This window comes from Lissotriton helveticus, chromosome 10 (genome assembly GCF_964261635.1).
Source record: "Lissotriton helveticus chromosome 10, aLisHel1.1, whole genome shotgun sequence".
Classification (NCBI taxonomy): domain Eukaryota; kingdom Metazoa; phylum Chordata; class Amphibia; order Caudata; family Salamandridae; genus Lissotriton; species Lissotriton helveticus.
Window position 1 is genome coordinate 1,105,803,320 of NC_136071.1, and position 22,587 is coordinate 1,105,825,906.

At 44.1% G+C, this 22,587-nt stretch overlaps 1 protein-coding gene across 5 annotated transcripts in view; it reads right to left on the reverse strand.

Moving 5' to 3' along the window:
* The window catches only part of TOPBP1 (DNA topoisomerase II binding protein 1), a 303,450-nt gene that overhangs the window by 266,038 nt on the left and 14,825 nt on the right, over window positions 1-22,587 (reverse strand). For all 5 annotated transcript variants that reach the window (XM_078663859.1, XM_078663862.1, XM_078663863.1 and 2 more), the window contains 2 exons: window positions 11,246-11,336; window positions 1,134-1,268 (listed from right to left, as the gene is read on the reverse strand). In XM_078663859.1, coding sequence (XP_078519985.1) covers window positions 1,134-1,268; window positions 11,246-11,329 — 219 coding nt within the window. In that variant the 5' untranslated portion in view covers window positions 11,330-11,336. The remainder of the gene's footprint in view (window positions 1-1,133; window positions 1,269-11,245; window positions 11,337-22,587) is intronic.

The window sequence follows — 22,587 nt, forward strand, 5'->3', positions numbered from 1 at the left end:
TCACCTTTGTTAAAAATGTAGATTTGAAGGGCAATTAGGGTATTGATCATTTGATTGTATTATAGTACTGTGCTGAGTGGCTTGTGGCCACAGGACAAAGTAACTTTTTTATTAGACTATTTGCTATGTTGTTCTCCTAAAAACATCTTATATTCGAGACAATCAACCTACACAATACTCTTGCCTCTAATATGAACTCTACATATATTTCTCAGTACGTGACTACTGGAGTAGTCACGCCTACTCAGACCAAGAAGTGTAAAAATAGCCTGAAGAGGGTACGATAGAGCTGCACCCACAGAATGTTGCATGTATGCACCATATGCTCCACATGTATGTTTGTACACCTTGATTTGCATGGTGTGTTTGCCTTTGCAGTGTCACTGTCATCACATGTGCCACCTTATGAATGATGATATGACTTAAATTGCTGCAATAAGAAAGGTATGTCTAACATGAGAATTGTCCGTCAATTTGTTTTTTCTTAAAATATATATGAAAACTTACAGGAAGAGGAAGGTAGTACCTTGCCTTGATTTTTTCACACTAAAAGAAAGCTAGGGATCCTTTTTTTGAGCACTGATGATTACCTGAGACCAGTGAATGGCAGAAACATGTTTGCAAACCAGAGGGATGCTGGGAACATTACACCTAATAGCATCCAATGATTATACTTTATAGTATTTTTATCCATACCTAAGGTACCACCTAATAAAAGGTAATCCTTGTGGTATACAATGAGGTCTTTTTACATTAAAACTGGATCCTCAGAGCTTTATCCAGAAGACAGTTATATCTTAAGAACTCCCTCAACAACCGTGAAGTTGAGTCCGCCCTGGTAGTATTAACTTACCAGGATGGGGTGAGGTGGCCGATGATGAAGCATGCCACATTTCATGAGCGAGGCCACTCCATCTAATATCTTAAAACTCTGAAGATTCTGGGATAGAGAACGCTCAGGCAGACATAGGAGTAAATGACCCCCCTCCAGCATAAAAGGTCTTACCGTACCATTTGGTGATGGTGCCATCACAACGTCTCATGTTGACAAAGGTGCGCATGCTCCATTCACCTTATTAATGAGTGTCAAAAACGAGCTGAACAAACCATTTTGCGAGCCGAGGGAAACCAACCTTTTGGAGATGAGCGAACGCATTGCCACTGAACGGGTCACAGATGTAAAGTGATTTGTCTTTCTCAATTATACTAAGTGCTTCTTCTTCATCAATGGTCTGAAGAAACTCATCCGATTGAAATTCTTTGATTGCCTATCAAAAACATTTAAGAAAAATAAACTTTTAGTTTCTTTAGCATCTTTTGTCATACAGTTACAAACAGCATCCTACATAAACCATGTATTTCCAGAAATACCAAAGCAGGTTCCAGCAAATCTCCATGGATACTTTGCTTCCTTAATTTTTGCAATTCAAAGCAAAAATAGATGAACTGTTATGGTACCGTTTCAGTATATGCTTAATTACATAATTAGTTCATGCACTGTATTTTTTATTTGTAGATTTATTGAGAAAGATGTTCAATTCGCCAGTCATTTACTTTAATCAGGGATGTGGACCTTGGAAAATCCTAAGAAATCTTGACTCTTCACCCCAAGGCCATGGTTCTCATTCCACCATTGGGTGGAAACTGTCGGGTTAAAAACACAAATCAGGAGACTCTTGTCCCTATGGAACGCTCCAGTGTCCCCAACTAATGGGTGTTACCGGCACCAGAAAATTCTACTGTATCATAAGATTCAGAGACACAGGAACTCCAATTCCTACTACTATATAGGGAACACCTAGAGTAAATTGGCACCCTAGTCAGCCACCGCGTATCCATGGTAGCCCAGTGCTACTGAGTACTAACTCCAGTGACTAGGCCATCTTCACCAGGCACTGGTGAACTCACCCCCCCCCCCGCCACCACCACCTGTTAACCCACCAAGTTTATGCTACAAGAGAGATCCCTACAGAAAAGGTTGTGCTTACCAAAATAGTTAACAAGTTCGTTTCTGTGGGTACTGGGTTCTTTCGGAATCTTTGGACATCTCTTTGGGCTTGCGTCATGTAAATGTAAATGTAAATGTAAATGTAGACGTACTTGTAAAGCGCACTGATACTCCGGAGTGTCCTGGCGCTGTACTCGTACCGCTAGGGAACCCTTCCTGGTTTTTCCCTGTGAAGTGCCCACTCCTGGGCATCCCCAGGGTGCAACCAGGCATCCCTAGCGCTGTAGGGGGCCGTTGTGGAGACTAAGCAAGCTATTGCCCAGAGTTGCAGCATGGGACCCATGCTTAGAGTAGGCACCGAGGCGAGAAATCAGGTCCGAGGAATTATGAGCCCAAGATCCGCCGAGACCAGCCAAGGCAGGAATTGAACCCTGGTCCCGGGCCAGACCTCTGCATCAGGGTCTGCCGCTCTAACCATTGAGCCACACTTCTGCACATGTGTGTATCACATGTGCATTCCTGCGCACATTTTAACACCAGAAACTGAAATGTAATCTTTATGTACCAAACATAATCGATCAGTTTCAGACTTCGATCTACATCTTGAAAAGATTTGAGCGTGGAAGGTCTGAACACATCTGAATAAAATAGAGTGAGGCCAACCCTTCTTTTATTTGATAACACTACCCACAGGGTTCAATGCTAACCTAAAGTATAGCCCCCAGAGCAAAGGAGCTACAAAAACAGAAGTTGGTTCACTGGCTTAGAAGACACTAGACACTTCTGTGCCCATTTGCATTTTGAGCAAGGAGAAGAGAAAAGACACTGGCAAGAGCACATCACTCAGAAATGGTGGTAGAATAAAAGACAAGGAGCTATACAAGTCAGATATAAGAGTATATGGGGATGTGACGGGGACGTGGGCAAAAACAAAAGTGAAAGGGCAAGTACTGGTTACAAGGGGGAATGTGAGGTCTCCCAAAATGAGGACATTTTCACTCAGCCAAACAGGATCCAGGACTAAAACAATCAATCTAATTGACTTCAGGCTCTTTTATTCCAAGTGGATGGTCATCACATAACAACAGATGGCACTGGATACCTTTTCTCTTCATTCACATTCAGGGTAGCTTTGTCCCCCTTTCTTGAGGTCAGCAGCCCTTGCAAATTTCCGTCAAAACTGTTGCCCTTCTCATCCAGGAATTCATGTTTGGGGCATTGGTGTGAACACAAGAGGATAATGAGGTACAGAATGATGCAATGAAGGCCAACAGTACTTTCACAGTACACGATGAGGCTGCTTTTGCGGGAGATTTGAATTCTATGTCAGGACCAGAGGCACCGATTATTCTTCTCTTTCTTTACTCTTTATTTTCAGCAGCCAATCGGATGAAACTTTTTTAAAACACAACATTTCCCATGATCACTATTACAATCACATGTATAACTTAAATTAAGCAAATTAAGTAATTACTGTTGTTTTACCATATTCTCGTCTATAATTATATGGTATTTGTGAGACACTGTATTTATATATAATAATTGCAGTGTATTAATGTTTGCGTTCAACTAGTCGGCTTATCAACGTGTTCATCCCTCTTTCATTCCTTGTGTCTCCAGCTTTCAGTGCACGTCCCACACATACTAAAGGGAGTGTATTTCGCCCAGCAGGGTAGCTTAACACCCCCACTTCTGTACGTGGAGAGGGAGAAAAAGAGAGGACATGCGGTTGCTTCCCATTTTGTCCTTTTTTCTTCTACGATGAATGGGAAGCCCGTGCCATTGCACGGTGGCCAGATTGCATTTTGAATGCAGTGAGACGTGTTATATTGTTCTTTTTCTCGGCCCTTCGTCTGCTCGCTCCTTGGTGACACCCTGGTGGGTTAGAACTCTACCAGGGTTGTAAAATAAGGCAAAGGCTCTGCCTAGAGTATTCTGCAGGTCCTCCCTACACGCTCTACATGTAATTCTGCTGCAATAGGTGGCAAGACATGGTCTGCATTGGGGAGCTAGCTGATTTACTCTCTCTGATTGCTCCAAATGGTGGATTTTAGCACATCTTCCTACACATTTGTCCTTCTACCCTCCTGAAGCAATTGGATATCTGCTTGACTGACATTAGGATTTATGAAGATTATGATGAGGACATGGAGGACTACTACTATGATGAACCTGAAGGATCCTTGGAGCAGACTTAGTCGAAGCGTTTCATGGTGGAGTGCAACAATTAGTTAATAAAGCTCTTGTGATGGCCATAGAACCTCTTAACTGCTACTTAGATACCCTATTGGGTGATTAGCCACGCTTTATAACTCCTGACTGATTGACCTGTGTGGTTAAGCAAAGCAACAGGGTTGGATTCCAACACTTCCCCTTGATGACGGAGGTTGGCCCCCCAAGAAAAGTCTAGCACAAAACCTCCGAAAGACCCCACGATGAGGCTTTTGAGAAATTAGAGGAAGCAATGGCAAAGGACCATCCATGCTTATAACGCTCCACTTGTTCCCCACTACTCAAAAATGGATACAGGATCATACAGGCTTCTTCACAGAGCTTAGATCAAGACGACTAATCTGGCTCTAATAAACGCAAGTGCAAGACGCGCCATACTAGCGTCCAGAAATAAAACAAGGTATTCACCTTTGAGCTAGGTGATATCATCCATTCAAGATCTACAGTGAGTGTGCCCCCCAGCAAGTAGTGGATTATGTGCAGTCGCAGATCCGACAAGAGTTCAACAAAGATGTCAGGGCTCGCCTACGCTCCGAATTTTCCAGACCAGACCTTCCCGGCAAGATCACTGAAACCCTTTAGGTCGACCCCCACGATAGTGACCTATCTGAAGTATTCTTTTGGCAGAGCCGTATGCTTCAGGGGGCGTCTATGGCTACCACCAAGGCCACAACAAGATTTCTACCAACAGGATAGAGGAGGAAATCAAGATTCCTCTAACAATTCCACCTTCTCCCCCTTCCGTTCCCATGCCAACAGAAACAGTTTCCTGAAGGAGTGATTGTAGGAAGTTGGCTCTGTATATACTATACCAAAGTAAGGTATAGTGTGCACAGAGCCCAGGGAGTCCCCAGAGGTACTGCAGAGGCTAAATTAGGTAAGTTCTAACAGCTCTCTTTGTGGTAGTGTAGGCGAGCAGTTAGGCTTATCCAGAGGGTGTGTTAAGCATTTATTAAATTCACTTAACCAAGGACTGATACACACACTCAGAGACAGAATCCAGACCAATTAGGTAACTATAAGAAAGATATACTTAGGTTTTAGTCTTAGAACTAAGCAGGACTTAGCACAGGTAAGTCGGAAACACTTGCAAATGCAAGACTGTTCAAGTAAATACAATTGTGGTTGAATTTACAGATGTTACAGGTTTGCATTACTTTGAAATGCTTTTTGAATTACATAATAATTACTTTCAGATTACTTTTTATGCTGGAGTGGTATGCCTAGATACCACACCGTACGTTCGTGCAATTGCAGTAAGTATGACTTTTTATACTTAGCAATGGAGTTCAATGTTCTCCATACATTTACAGTTCCACGCAGAAAATATTTTAGGCCTAAAATCTTATAACATGAGTTCCTATTGGAGAAAATTGGTTATCGGTTTTGAAGGTAAGTATTGGAACTTACAAGGGTGAGGTTTGGGGGTTAGAACTAAGGTTCTCCAAGGTCTAGGAGAGCACTCAAGTTGCACCACAAGCTGCACTGGGACAGACGGGTGCAGAGTGAAGGGGACAATTTTATCCAATAGGGCTAAGGGGGCCTTCGCTTAGGGACTGCTGACAATCAGGCCACTTGGGTGTAGGCTAATACAATACAGGGCAACCCAATATTCCCCAAGGGTATGGGTAAATCTAATCATAGAGCAAAGATCCTTGAGGATTTATTACAAAAACATTTCTTTTTTGTAATATCGTCACACCAGTGATCGACTAATCAATATCACACAAAAAGGCAAACTGATTTTTCAAATTATTTCATTTTATCAAAAATCTTCATTTGCAATCCACAGTGTACATTCTCAATATGTATACACACCTTGATATATACAATTCATAAATGGCAACCAGAAATGCTGTTATCTACTTCTCTATCTAGATCTTCTCTGTCTACAGCATTGACATACACCCTTTGTATAAAACGTATGGGCTCAACCAAACATATTGCTATACGATCCTTAATTCAAAACATATTCATCTGTTTCATATACAGAAATGCTTTCAATTCAATAAACAAAGGGTGTAGTGGCGTCGACGTTTCGGTCTCAACCAGCTTAGTTCCACGAGACCATCCTCAGGACGAGAAGGTTGCACACAATTCAGAACCACTCGTTTCGGAATTCAATTATCTGTATTCTCGACTGAAGCTTCAGTCGTCTGTGGAGTATTCAACAGCGTCTTATTTTTCTTAGCGGATTCATCTAATGGATCCAGTCTTATCTGGCGGTAACTCAGTCCATATCGGTCATCCAGCCCAGCTCTCTATAGAGGACTGAGTTACTGCCAGATAAGACTGGATCCATTAGATGAATCCGCTAAGAATAATAAGACGCTGTTGAATACTCCACAGACGACTGAAGCTTCAGTCGAGAATACAGATAATTGAATTCCGAAACGAGTGGTTCTGAATTGTGTGCAGCCTTCTCGTCCTGAGGATGGTCTCGTGGAACTAAGCTGGTTGAGACCGAAACGTCGACGCCACCACACCCTTTGTTTATTGAATTGAAAGCATTTCTGTATATGAAACAGATGAATATGTTTTGAATTAAGGATCGTATGGCGATACACTTGGGTGTAGGAGCAAAGCTCCTAGGGTTAAGGTCAGCAACCAGACCAGAAGCTGCACTACTAGCGGCCCTGGGGCAGCCGGGTTCAAGTTGGACATCGGGAATCCTATGCTTTCAAAAGGAGACCTTCGGTTTCTGAAAGATGCTTCAGGCTCAGGCAGGGAGGCTTCCTGAAGGTAACTAATGGCTGGAGAGGTATGGTGGAATCATGGGGGATGCCTGGACACCGTTGGTTGGGCCACTCAAAGGCTGTGGTGCGTCAGGTGCAGGGGTGTCTTCTGGTGTCAGGTTTTCTTACCAGCTCCGGTTGCAGTCGGGGGACAATTCCGGTTGAGGCTGCAGGCGTCGTCTTCAGAGGTTCAAACCTAAAAATGGCACTGTAGAAGTGTCCTTCCCCCACCCAAATGGGTTCATCAGTTGCAGCTTTTTAGTGGAAAATAATGGAGGCAGGTCTGACTGGTTGTTAAATCTAAGACATTTCAATGGTTGGATGGTCTACCGACATTTCAAGATGGAGGTAATCAGTCTCTTAAGATATCAGGAAGGATGCTGAATGGTCCAGTTAAATTTAAAAGACCCCTACCTAACTGTCCCTATTTTTTTTCCTCATTGACGCTTTCTTCAGTTCCTCTGGCAAGGCCATTGTTACAAGATCAAAGACCTCCATTTTGGACTCTCCTCCATCCCTTGGTGTTTCACTTAAATCATGAGACCTGTTGTGGAATCCATGCAAGCCCGAGGTGTTACTCTGATCATCTATCTAGGCGACGAGATTATCATGGCCCAGTGTCTTCATTTGGGCCTAACCAATTCAGAGTGGATGATTCTCCTCCTTCAAGGTCTGTGTTCCATCATAAATGCTCAGAAATGGATCCAGATTCCCTTCCAACGACTGGAGTTCCTGGGTTTTCAAGTAGATTCCCTTCTGTCCCATCTAGTCCTTCCACCCCGAAAGTACAGGACATCAAGAAAGAATTGAGGTCATCGTTAAGCAAGAAGACTGTATCCTTGAGGTCGATAGATCTTATAACACGACTATTGGTCTCATCGGTCCAGGCCATATTCCCAGGTCCCCTTCACTATCGCGCCCTTCAACGGCTCAAAATTCAACACATCCACAAGGGTCTCAGTTACTCGGTACAGATTGTTCTATCGGAGGAAGCCGAGATGGAAAGGTCTTAATGGTTAGACCACATGGAATCCTGGAATGGCAGAGCAATATCTGGATCGACTCCAGACATGATAAATCGAGTCCGATGCCAGCCGGTGGGGTTGGGGTTGGGCTCATTTTGGTCAAATCTCCACAGGGGGGTCTTTGGTCCATAGCAGAACTGGATCATTCACCACGTTAAATGCTTATAAATCCTAGCGGTTCTTTTGCGATTCAGAGCCTCTCTCCGGAGAAGCCAGATTGTTGCATACTTCTTCATATGGACAATATCTCTGCAGTACGGTTTATGAACAAGTTGGGTGGGTGAATTCTTGCCTACTTGCGGAGATAGTTAGGATTTTATGCACTTTTGTCTCCAATATTGAATATCAGCTGTGACGAAGTATCTTCTAGGCCAGCGCAGTACGATTACAGATTTGCATTCTCACCATTTAGGGGACTTCAGCGACTGGAGACTTCACCTAAAAGTATTCCTTGTGCTTCACAGATATTGGGGGCCATGCTTGGTGGACCTTTTTTGCATCTCACCTCAACTCCCATCTTTTTTCAGTTGGCGTCCAGATCCGAAGGCCCAAGCTACTGATGTGTTTCTTCAGGACTGTTCCCTCTTCCTGGGTAACACCTTCCCCCGTTCATGATTCTTCCCAGGGTTTTGGCACAGTTGAAACGCCAGGGGGCAGAGCTGATCTTAGTTACTTCACTTTGGAGAGCGCAAGAGTGGTTTCATGTGGTCTGGAGCTGGTCAGTGCCAGCCCGATTCTGATCCCTTTCTGTTGAAACCTCTTTCTGGATCCAGTGGGCCTTCCACAGCCACCGATTCTGTCGGAACAAGAGGCTACTGCTTTCTTTTGTCATGCCTGGTCCTTGAGAACACACAAGAGATATGCGTCAGCATGGAGGCGAGGTGTAATTAGTGCTTTGAATAGAGTGCAGATCCAATTGGAGCGGATTGTAGTTTGGTTGTACATTTTCTGTCCTCCCGGTTATCCTCAAGCATGGCTTGTCAATCAGTAAACAATTTTTGGTCAGCTATTTCAGTGGGTAATTCACCAATTGAGGGTAAGCCAGATAGCAAACACTCTGTGTTGTTTTAGTTGTGGAGAGGTATTCATATGGCGAAACATCCTCAGCCTAAATATTCTGATAAATGGGATTGTAACATAGTCCTGGGGTTTTTGTGATCTTGGCCAGACAATAAGTATCTTTCAAGGAAACAATTATCAACCAAATTGACAATGCTCCAATTGCATGTAAGCGAGTGTGTGACGTGCAAGCTTTGGATCTGGGGGGGAGGGGGAGAGTTTTTCTCTCCTGAGGGCGTTACCTTTCCTATTAGACGGACTAAATGTAATTCCAGGTCATGTCTTGTCCAGCTTTTCTGGACAATTCCAAACTTTGCGTAGTGCAACGTCTGAAGGCTTATGGGGTGAGTACCACTGAATTCCGTACTGATATGAGAGGTCACCTGTTGATTGCTTTGCAAAACTCTTTTCATCCGGTGGCATCTGCCACTCTCGGGGGGGGGGGGGTGACAGGGGTGGGGTTGTGATGGTGTAGTCATTTCTTGGGTCCAAAATATTCAGGTCGGGCTCCCGTTTGGGCCAGTTGTGTTTTTTCCCAGTTGGTTGATGATCCTTTTGTTATAGGGACTTGGGCTGTTTAACTGTTTTCTCTACATTGGAGCAAAAATAAAGGAAGCTGTGTTGCTGTTGAAAGGATATATAAGGATGTGGCTCTATGGTTAAACATTTGACTGTAATAGTGATCATGGAAAACGTAGTGTATTAAAAAAGTTTAATCTGATTGGCTGCTGAAAATAAAAAGAGAAAAGAAAGAGAAGCATAATCCTCACCTCTATGTCTTTAATAGAATTAAAAATTCTTGTCGCGAACGCTGGAAATCTTTTACTATCTTTGACAGAATAGAAACTGCTCCAAAGGGTAAATCGTTTTATGAGATAAAATGTGTCAATCGTTCACCAAGCCTTCTCCTCACAGACTTCATCCTGCTTTGGACCGTTGCCAATGTTGTTTTATCAAAGTAAATCAAAGGTTTAACTGGTGAAGAAGCTAAACAGTCTGATGGATTACGTATGCCATCTTTTTTTATGCCGAGACAGTCACCCAAATACAGAAATAAAGGGGAGTCGTTTACGCTAAAAAGAAAGGCAACGACCAGCAGCAAATTTGCGAATACTTGCAAGACAGCTTTTAGCACAAATGGAAGGTCTCAAAATTGATGGCTACTTCCCCTTCCTGTAAACAGCTGGTATTCACATTGTGTTCTGTGTACCGCAATGCAAAGGACACACACCCTAAAGACCTGTGGAAGACCACATTACTACCCCCACCCTGATGGAATGTCATTTTCTCCTCATGCCGGCCATATCATCTTCAAAAAAAGGTGCATCATCTACAAAGCCATCACAAACGGCACTCTTTCCTGTCTGGGTGACAAATTCATCACCACAGGTGGCTTTCAGCACATGTGCAGCAAGCATATCATTTGGCGTGAGACAAAGAAGTGTAAAAACAAAGCATCCCTGAATCCACCAGCATTGCCCCAATCATAGGGAAGTATTGATGGAAATATTATTTAGGCAAAAGCACCTATTTAAAGAACACTATAACAACGAAGTAACAATCTACCTCCACTCTCTCAACCGAGCTTCAGCTTAAACTACTGATTGACTGTATCTGCTTTCGACTATGCACAGCGCTCCACTGCCTTTGACTAGATTCATGCTGTGCAAATAGTATACACCTACAAGTAGAGGGCCACTGTAGTGTTCATGGATAGAGCAATAATGTGGACTTATTCTACAGAGAATCAAACATATCATTGTTTTTTACTGAGATGCTTTAGCTTGAGTGAAATGTTTAATTTCAATATGCATTGAGTATTTTGTCCTAAACAATTATTTGTGTACTTTCTTTCAATCATCCTTATTAATAGCATTTCCATCAAGTAGTACAACTTAAGTTTAACTTATGTAATATCAATCTTTGAGGAGATGTGTTTGTATATTTGTGAATTAAATTAAGGATGACTACAAAAGGTGTAAACCTTAACCCTTTGCCACTTCAATGTTGAGGGCAAGTAAGTGAAGGATGACATTAACTCTTTACTCAATTACAACTCCCTGTGTTCATTATTCAATACATAAAGAACCAAAGTACACCTTTGTGATATAAGGCAAATTTCCAAAGTCTGACAGTAAATACCTGCAGAAAGTAAGACATTGGCTACAGATACAGCATTGGTACTCCTCTAATGAATTCCAAGATACATAGAAAAGCGCATTAAAAAGATTGTTAAACATTCTTACCTCATAGGCTTTTAAAAAGAAATCTGTGTTCTCTGCTGATTTAATAAACTTCACTAAAAACGGTTCTTTTTCACCTTTGGACATTCTTGTACTGAGAAAACAAAAAAACACCAAAAGAAAATGATTAGACCGCCATAGTTTATTCTGCAATGTAAATAGCAAGAGAAGGCGTTAATAAATATCAACAAGGGCAAACAACCTGAAATGGATTATGCCCGTTTTAAACATTAATACAATAAGACAGATAACAAGAAAGATAACACACTTCAATGCAAGAGTCACTACATATCTACACACTCCCTCTTTGAGCCTCTCAAAATGGTGGCATGAAGAGACATAGATTAATTCAGTCTTGTTGCATAGTTCAAAATGCCTACAACAGCTCCTTTTCAGCAAGTCACATAAGGTGTTCGTCTATGGGTAGGCATGACGTACACTTGGAAATTCAGGAGTAAAACAAGCCACACCCACCTACAGAAAAATATTTGTGAATAGTGCCCAATGTATTCAGTTTTAACATTGTCTTTTTACAAATCATCGTTATTAAATGCTTTCAACCAATTGGAGCACAAAGGCGAACAAAACACTGCAGCAGGTTAGCTAGGAAGTCACAGGGCCCTTAGATCACTCAACCCGCAATACAGGCACTGTAGACCTCTCAACCTATCCGCCCTAGGCATTCCACATACAAATAGAAATCAATGCTACATTCACAGAAATGCCCCATCAGTTTACTATGGCAGTTATTCTTAGGTTTTTTTCAGCTGAGACCAAACATACTGTATGCAACTCACAATATATGAAAACATATAAAACATGATTCAAAATACCCTTTTACAATATGGTTTGGGTAATTTTTTACCTATGGCCCTGTGTGTGTCTGCAATTATTACAGTTTTATGTTCGTTGAATTTAATTACCTTATTTTCAGGTTCAGTTTCTGGACAGGAATCGAGTGGGGACAGCAAACTGCAATAAACTACTCATTTGTACTACAAATCCTGCTTTTTTAGGTCGAGCCTAATCAGCCCTTAAGCGCTGCTTAGGAGTGACCTCTTGGAATCACTCAGGACTTTTTGGGAAACTCGTGCATGTACTGCACAGTTTCCAATGAGCACTCGTTTACCTTGCGGGAGCGAGCAGCTGCGCCATCAGTTTGCCATCTGTTCGGTTTCCTATTTCAAAGGCTTTGTGTTCACGTTGTGGCCGCGCGCCATGGCACTGTTTTCTGTACAGGAGAGGGTCTCTTGGGATTCCAGAGGCTAGCAGTGGCGCCGTGCGGATATTAAGCAGTCAGCAGACTTCCTCCTGACCACTAGATGGCAGCAATACATTACCCGTCACTATTTGGTTTTTGAAACCATTCTTTAACATGTGCCCTGCGTTCCTACTAATCAGTCAGCAAACATTATGCAAAGCCACCATAAGTAATAAAATGTGACCGAGTCCATTCTCTGTCCCGATGCCGTAGCGTTCAATACTGTTAGCATACACGTTAGAATTTAGGATTCGCCGGCCTCCTCCCTGCTGACAGAAAGCGTCTACCAGTACCCACTAATTCACGCGGATCGCCAGCACCAGGCACGGCTGTAAAATGAGGAAACTTGCAAAAAAAACAAAATCTGAATGTCACCTTGAAGTGGAATTAAGCGGCAGAATGTTGATGCTAAGCAATATTCCAGTCGCAAGCGGCATTACTTCCAGCCCCAGGCCTCCCACGGAGAGCCGGCGAGAAATTCACCTCGCTGTGACTCTTCCCGGAAGTAGCGCCATAAATAAAAGTGTTATTTCAGAGAAGCGTGGAACGCCCGGAGTCCCCCAATGCCTGAATAAGAGTCTCATGGGACTATAAAAAGCAAGGCCTCGCTGATATGGCAAGTGTTTTTATCATCATGATATCCTGCTGGTTCAATCATGTAAATGATGTGACGTCCTCCAATATTCCCAGAGAGATGACTGGTCTTTGCGCGCTCATTCCAGACCGATACAAGGAAGAGTTATTTCGCAGGCAGTAAGCTTACATTTTTGTATTCCTTAATAAAGATTAAGCTTATTATGCAGTGACACACATGAACATCTTTATACAACAAGCTTCAGGGGATATTGTTTTCTGCCGCTGCCCGTATTTTTTTTATGTGCGCATGTGGCTTAACGTCCAGAGCGGCCGAGTTTGAAGCTGGGGAACCAGGTTCGAGTCTGGCGGGAGGCCCAAACATCCTGCGATTCTGGGCAAATTACTTTATCTCCCCCTGCCGAAAAAAATTATTTGTGTATGTGTCAGGCTGTAATGCAACTGGTGCTCGTGTAAAGCGATTTAATACCTTCTGGTCGAGTTTGTGCTATACAAAACTGCAAAAAAAAATAAAAACCTGCAAAAAATAAAAAGCTCAATGGTCATATTTGAAAATTGAGGAATGATCGAAATTAGCACAAATCCTCCACCACAATGACCTACTACTGTGGATCCGTGTTCGTGTGCCTAAGAGGCAGCACTCCTCTGAGAAAAGGGCACCAATGCAGAATGAAAATAGGAAAGGTAAGAACCTGCAGAAATTCAATGGGGAGACTTTTACAGTTTTTGAGGTAGTATAAGCATTTTTGTCATGCACTCACTATCCACCAAGTATTGTGTTATTTTCCACATTTACATTTTTCTTTACGAGACCTAGTATTTTAATAAGCACTTCATTATCTTTCATTACATCTTATTGCTAAACGATTCCTAGTTCTCACCAGATGAGCACACGGAAATGTGCAAAAAGCTCCAGCCCACTTTAGAGTGCCAAACCCTATGCAGTCAGGCTACGCTGCAATTGAAATATGATATGCAATATTGCTCATTTACTTGTGTTGCATATGCTTCTTACAGTTTCAGGCGCTAAAGCATATTTAAAAATTCTCCCAGTACGGGTGTCTGATGTTGGCTGACAAGAGGCCTAGGGATGCCAACTTTCTAGGATTTCCACTATGTGAATCATTCTATTTTAGGATTCACTGTAAATGTATCTCATGTGAATAGCCTGAAACCCCAGCGTGGCTCCACCTTCTGCGGACCTACCGTGGACAGTCCCGGTGAGGGTGTGCACCTTCTCTTTATCATGTTTTTATAACTTCCAAGAGTTAGGCTTTTTGATCATGAAAACCTTGGAAAAGTGACTGAAGATTTTTTTAGAATCCATCCTAGACAGTCTAAATTGAAACTGTTTAAGGGGAAGCTTCTTAATGTTTGTGAAGCATGTCCTACATTTGATTTTACCTCCCCTGACTGCACACTATGAGATTATGACCGCTCGCTGCACAGAGAGGGGCACTTGGGAACACTGAAATAACAATCATGGCATTCTCCATCATCCTTAATCTATCTGAAATCAGGATTAGGAAAAATACATGAGACATCACAATAATCTAAATGCTCCTATCAGGAGAGCTGGCAGTCTTCCTCGCTATAAAGGTTAAAAAACAGTAGATTAAACTTTTAACTAGATGTACTGTACCCACCGCTGCCCAAGGGTATTGCCATTAGGTCTTTACTACACAAAGCATTCCTCTAACCCCCACCTCCCCCCAACACACCCCACTGCCCGAAAGGGACCTTTATCCGATCAACCAGTACCAAAACCCCCTAGGCCTAACTGCACCTCAGCACCAAACGCCTCCAAGAGCCGCCATTGCGAATCAAACAACACTCACGAGTCGGGCAAGAAAACAACTCTTAGCCTGTGGGACTCCCCCAGGACTGGGCGTTTTTGACAGTCAACAGCCGAGCGGTGGCCACCTTGTCAGGATGGGGCGTCTGTGCTCCAGGGGCGTGGGGAGGAGTCAAAATCCAAGCGAGGAGTCCTGTGCGGCAAGCAGGAACGAAGAGACCAGCCCGCCGCATCACAGCTCCTTTCAAGGGGCATGTACATCACCCTGTGACCCTGTAAGCACTTAAGTGCTTTCGGGGCAGTGCCTAGGCAGATAACACTCGCCCAATGTCAATCCCTGGCCCAGGGTGAGAGATGTGGCCTCAAGCTTGTCCCTCGGCTCCCCACCATAGTGGGGAAAGACTTGGTAAATCCAAACAACCTCTTTTGACATGCCCCACCTATACGTGCTCCCACCCATTCGCCTTCCAAAGATTTCATTTTTTCCTAAACCAACATGGTGACGATGGACATATGGACTCTGATATCACTCCATTCTCTCTCTGAGCACCTTTATGTCAAACCTTTTTTCCGTGGTTCTCCATATCCACGCAGGCACAGCGGCTGTGCATGGCACCCTTCCCTTTAACATGAAAAATGGAGTCTCCCCAGTTCTAGAATGAGGTGTAGTGCGATAGCTCCCCAACATGTTTGTCACTTCTTTTTCCTAATTTAAACCTTTGCCTAGAGCCAACTAAATGTTTTCCCCCAACACTCTATTGAAGCGCTCAACTAGGCCGTTCTCACAAGGATTATAATTTGTGGTCTTAAAGTGTTTGATTCCTTCTTTCTTAAGCAATGTGGTTGACTCTTCTCCCACAAATTGTGGGCCACTGTCCAAAACAATTACTCCTAGACAACTCTCACGCCTGAATATCTCTTCACAAAATGAGATCACATTAGCTGTTTTCACTTCTCTCATGTACGTAACCTCAGGTCATTTGGAAAAATAGTCCACAAATACCAGGGCAATTCTACTTTCATAGACCAGGTGCTAGAACGGACTGCAGGTATCCACAGGAACTCTTCTGGGAAATGCCACTGGTCAAGTAGGTTTTTCACAAATCTTGTGCGTGTTCTCGCTACAGGTACAAGGCACACAATTCCTCACAAATTTCTCAACGTGATTGTTCAGGCCCAGCCACCAAAAGTAATTATGTGCTTTCCTATTCATGGATGATATGCCACTGTGTCCTTCATTCAACAAGGATAAGGGGAGAGGATGTGGTCGACCTCAAATCTGGGAAACAGGGTTTGAGTCTCGGCAACGACACTCGACATCCTGTGATTCAAGGCAAATCACTTAATCTCCCTGTGCATAACAAAAAAATTAATGTGTCCATCTGTATGCAACTGGTGCTTAACCCCTTCACTGCAGCGCACGTTCAGCGGACGTCGCGTGCACTACCTCGGTAGTGCTGCACACGTCCGCTGAACGTTCCAGCCCCGACGGCGCAATAGAACGTTCCGCACCAGCGCGGAACGTTCGGCGCAGCGGAGGGGTTAAGTAAAGCGTTCTGATACCTTCAGGTCGAGTTCACGCTATATAAAACTCCCCTCCCCCCTCCAAAAAAAACTCTATGGCACAACTAGCCTGTCACTCCTCCTAACAACGCCTCTCTCCACTAATAATTCATTCAACACAGGGACATACTCCCTTAATTCAGCTTTTTTTTCTTGACTCAAATTCTTAGTACCTTGTAGTTCAACAATAAATGACTTTATAGTCTGATCCTTCAACAATGCCTCCTCCCACTCCTCCACCCAAATAGCTCTCTTACACACTGGCTGCGATCTAAAGGGTAGGACTGCTCTCTACTGCCTATGGATGCACTCAGTAGTGTGAGGTCTCCACCTCTTATAACTGTGCTGTAATTGTGGGGTCTTTGCCTCATAGGACTGCATTCTACCTCCTTTGGCTGTTCTCTGTAGCATGGGAGTCTGCACCTCCTAACTGCACTCTGCCTTGTCTCACTGTAGCGTGGGGTCTGCGCCTGTAGCAACTGCTCTGAGGAGCTGGGTTGTTGCCTCATAGAACAGCATTTTACCTCCTATGGCTGGCTTTTAAAGCATGGGATTCGGCACATCCTTCAACTGCTTTCGTTCTCGTGTAGCTGGTTCTATAGCAGGGTGCCAGTACCTCCAATGGTAGTTCACTCTCGCCATATTGGGGGAGGCAGCAGTGTTGCATGTCTACCAGGGCGTCAATATGCAAAAGCTGCATTCTGTCAGTTGTTGCAGCCCGTTCCATCTGTTCTCCAAAAGTAATAAGAGCTTCCCCCGTTTCTGCCAGTCATGAAGCAAAGTGACTTTTATCTTGGAATAGTTATCTTTATTCACTGGCTGAGGGGCGCCAGTAAAAGATGAAAATGCAAGCTTGTATTTGTGCAAGTATCACTTTTACTGTTCCTCGTGCTTGTGGTATTTAAATGTGAGTGGAATCCTTAGATTGGCAATTTTTCAATTAAATGTTTCATGGCTATTAAACATTTGTAAAAAATTAGACAACATATACCTGTTTGCTAGTGCCAACTCTTCAAAGCCCAACGGCACCGCACCCAGGTTAATGTGCTGCATGGCTAAACACATATGGTCAAAAAGGCGAGACCTATTGGCTATGCCAATGCTCGTTTCAATTGTAAACTATTTAGAGCGCAGGAGACCAAAGAAGTACAGCGTTGCTTTATGATGGTTCAAAACTTACTTCAAAATGTTGGCAAACTTTTTTTTTTTTTTTAAACGTACGTTAAAGCCCGCCAAATATTAGGATTATGGAAGAAAAACTCTAAAAATCTCCCGGAAAACTTTTTTGAATTTAAATTGTGGTCTCAAAATTGTCCTAAGACCATAAATGTCACAACTCTGACAACAGAATTTAAATTTTTTATAGCTGTAGTTTATATCTTTCCAATTGCACATATCATGAGTTTATGTTCAATTGTGGCATGCTATTGTGCTTGTGAACAAGTCACATAAAAGCTGAAATTCTAGGGTCCACGGGCTAGAAGTTCAGAGATTTGTGAATTACAGTTGCATTCATTAAAATCCAAAAATGTACTTGTAGGAGAGTAGGGTCTGCAATCCTATGATCACCCAGATTTTTGCTTTTTGCTTCACTGGTTTACGACTTTCCCTGGCTGTGGGCCTGCTAATCAGACCCACAGCCTAGCTGTTCTCTCTATTCCAAATTGTACCCAGGTACTGAATTGGCACTGGGCCCTCTCTAACTCCCTGTACCCAGGGCTGAGGTGCACCCAGAAGTCTCCCAGGGGCTGCAGCATGTATTATGCCACCCCTGGACTGACTAACCAAACAGACACAACTGGCTGCTTGACAGCTGGGGGCAAGGTGGTGTACTCACCCTTTGCTTTAGATATAGTATTCCTATATCTAAACCTAAAATGGACACACAGATCTCCTATCAGTCACTCCTATGGCAGGCCTTGACAATCCTGAAGGCAGAGTGCTTGGAATCGTGTGAGATAGTGCTCTGGCATGAGCTGAGCCTGTCTGCGGCTTTCGGGATCCATCCCTTAGCCGTTTCCATGATATCGCATACCATATACTCTTAAGTGCATTATAATCCTCGCGGTTATATGCCAACTCTGGTATCGCTTTATCAAAACATGTCGAGTAAGGTGTCATACGAATTGGAATACTAACCCCTCGCCAATTCTGGCGACGGGGTTAGCATTCCACCCTTCTAGAGGGACACGACATGTATGTAACCTGTAACCCCGGTTAAAGTCAGACATAGCCTTAGCTCCACAAAATGGATGCTGCCACCGAGACACAAGTCTGCCCTCCTGCTGCTGGGAGTCCTCCCAGAGCAGGAGGCAAGGACAAAGGGTTTCCGGTCAGGGGCGGTGCCAGCACCGTCCCAGACAGGATTTTGTGTATCCTAGGTAGGCAGGGCTTTAGAGGAAGGTGACTGCAAGTGGCACCCCGGTGCTCACTGTGCATAGGCCGGCTTGAACCAGTTCCAGGGGCACTCCAGCCCCTGCTCTGGGGAAAAGCCCGCCAAAGGAGAGGGGTGTAACCACCCCCCTCCTGGTCCCACCCATAGGGCAGGACTTAGTCGCGTGCCAGCCCCCTTTTTCAGGATAAAGGTAGGAACTGGCCCCCTTCCAAATTAGATCAATCTTTGAATCCTGAACCGACTTTCTACGAGAGGAACTCAAGACTCTTCCTAAGATTTTCTCCCTTGTGACTAAGGAGTAGTCACCCTGCAGCAGCAGGCACCACCCAAGCATCGCGGTCTGCTGTAAGTCTCTCCTCCGGATCAAGACTGCCCAGCACGACGAGAACCGGCTTCCCTGGCACCTCTGACCTCAACCTGCATCATCAGCCCAGCTGTGATCCGTGGGTGTGACGAGACCTCGAGGGACCGGCCATCTTTAAAGACTGCACGACGCTTGCCCAGCACGACTCCCGAGTGACCCTCGACTGAGTGCTTTGGGGTAAGAGAAGCCCCGATCCTGAGCAGCTCCAGCACCGAAGTTCAGCCCCCCTGCATCCACGAGATCTGCGTGGGGCCCTTCTGCTCTTTGCTGCTCACCGCGTTGTCCAGGTCGCTTGCCCGTTGGCTAGTGGCCCTTTCACGACGCTCCACGACGACAAACACTGCTGTTCTGGTTGCTCCAGACTAGCCCTTGCTCCCCTCCAACAGAGGAGCACCCTGGACCCTCCTGGTCCACTCAAGACGCCATTTTAGGTCCACCGCGTGGGCCTTGCATTTGCCAAGACTTGTTGCCCAATCCTGGGTCCAGCGACGTCAGCAGCAGATACCTTCGTGGGACAGCTCGCACCTCCATCCTGGTCGCCGACAACGCCTCCTGGTCCGAGAGACTGCAGAGCCCAGCAGCGCCCACTCACCTGGTCGAGGTGACTTCGTCCGGTGCCACTCTGGTGCCCACCTAAATCACTGGCTAGTGATTCAGAACTTGGTCCCCTCTGCTTTCAGGTCTTCTTCTTCCCTGATCCAGGCTTGGATCACCACGAACTTTCTTCACTGGCCGCCTGCCAGCAACTTCTTTCTTCAGGCTCCTGGTTCTTCAACGAGGGTTTCCGACACAACTTGAACCATATGCAGCCGCAGCCCCTGGGCTAGGTAACCCGAGTACTCCGGTGCTCCAGCATAGTCCAACACCCTAAGTGTTCGGATCCACTCTTGTTTTCGACCCACCTAGTCGGGTTCGCCCGAGAACAGTAACTTTGCAACTGCTAGCCTCCATAGACTTTTTCCCGCCTTACGCGTGAGAGTTCCCACTCTGCACACGACGTCCACAGTCCCCCTGCATCTAATCTAAGCGTTTAGAATTGTAGGCCAAGCGATTCCTAAGTCTATGAGAATAGTTACTTACCTGCTAGTAATTCGCATTCCACTTTTGTAATATATGGTTTTTCGTGCCCCTAGGGCATTTGTGTAAATTGTGCGACTTAAAGTATTTTCGTAAGAGTTTTGTTATGTGCTTAGCTCCCTGACTCATAAAGAGTTCAGGGTAGTCTTGTTATAAATAAATATCTGTTTATTTTCATAACAACTTGTGTGGTGCCCTTTCACTTGGTGTTCAAGGGGTAATGTGATGGTAAAACAGCTGGCTTAACACGCCCTCTAGAGTCTTAGCCTTAGACTGCTCGTATCCATGCTACTAGGATAGCTGGTCTATAAGGTTGACTTACAACCAATCATCAATAAGGGTTGTTTGGACTGATACAAAGTGCTCACCAGAATAGTGAACATTATATATCAGGCCAACTTCTCACAGTACTCAATGAGATTCCTCTCTCCCCATCGCATGCTGGCTATGTGCGAGGATCATCTGCACTGTGGAAGATCCACAGCCCAAGGTTTGGGGGGGAAAGTAATATTTCCCTATTAATCCTTTTATTCTTGTTTGTTTCATTTTGATTTTTTTTCCATGTAAAGACATCCCTTCCTCACCATCCCCTTAAACGAATGGTCCATGCTCCATCCCACTATTTCAGCGCCATTTATACTTGGGTTATACAGGCTTAAGTTTAGAAATTTAAGGATGTGTGGGCGAGGCATACCAAATATACATCAATAAACACAAAGCTGAGAGCCTAATTCCCATGCACCAACATTTCTTTTGGAACACTTACTCCTACTCTTCTTATTGGTGACACGACTGCAATATTTAGCACCTTGATGAACATCACTGTTGCAAGTATAATACATTTAACCATGCTTTTGTGAATAACAAACAAGCTCTTCCATAGTTGTCAGAAAATGCCTTCATTCAAAGTACAAGATTGCCATTTGCTTTCATTTTTATTTTCTGATCCAAGATAGTAGATACAACTTTGATTGATAAACAGAAAACTATTTTTACTCAAAAGCACCAATTTAAAAAAATAAGAAAATAAATAAAAAAGAACCATGTGTGATAAGGGTAATGGAGGAGCAAATGGGGGAAGGGGTAGTAGTTGGGAGTAAAGAGAGGAAAAGCATTAAATGAGGGAGAGAGAGCGACACAGGGATTGTGGAAGGAAAATCACACATGGAGAGAACACAGAGCACAGGGATCAGGGGGAGAGAAGAACACGCAGCGCAGTGAGGCACAGGAGAGTGAGAAGCACATGAAAGTGATAGCAAAACGGGGAACTGGAAAGACGCATATGAGAGCAAGCGAGAAACACAGCCCAGGGTGGCATATTGGGGAGCACATGGGAAACAGAAAACACATACTCTCCAGAAGTGCTTAACCAAAAAGAAAAAACAAGTTCCCTAAAAGTGATCTGTGGAAGGATAGAAACCAACCAAACAATCAAAGAGATGGTAAAGAAGCTATGTTCCGGGGGATGGACAAACACAAGATGAACAAACTGGGACACTATCTTAGTCACTAGTGCACGTTCTGAATGCTGGACTCTCTACCTTGAAATGTCATTCTTTACTCCTAATGAAAATGGAAGCGGTCTGGGTGTAAACTAGAAAAAACAGGGGTCTCTGGGATCTAAGATAAGAATTAGCCTTGCATTGAAGGATGAGGACCGTAGGCTTTCCTGACTCGTGCACATCTGTCTTTGGGAGCCTTCAGAAGCTTGGGGTGCAAACCCCTGCTCAAAATTAAGGCTTCCTTTGGGCTAGGAGTAGCTGCAGTTTGGGCCTTTTAAAGATTGTATAGCTTCTGCTCCAGTTGCCAGCCTTGATTGCTCTTGTTATTTAGTGTTATGCAAATCTGTAGAGCGTACTATCGCCTGGGAGGGTATCCTGGTGCCTAGCAGGTTTGGATCTAGCCAAATTAGGGCCTAGTGACCTCGTAGAATTAATTGAAAAGCCAGGTCTTCAGCTTCTTGACTAATTCAAGACGTGAGGGGGAGGCCCTTATAAGAGGTCATTACACGCTTTAGGATCAATGCATGAGAAGGAGTAGTTTCTGTCCTGTAACTCCAGTTCTGTAGTAGGGGTATCTCTGTTATAGTCATAATCTAGTGAATAGTCCCGCCCATGTGCGTGGACCCCAGAGCAATCAAAAATAATCTCTTAGAGTGTCGAAAAATGCAGAAATGCACAGACACTTAAGAGAGAATTTAAAGACAGATAATGCAGCCTAAAGAAGACTACACTGTCCAGTACTTCAACTAGAAATTCCACCAAAAAAATCCACAAAACAGCAAAGTCTGTACAGA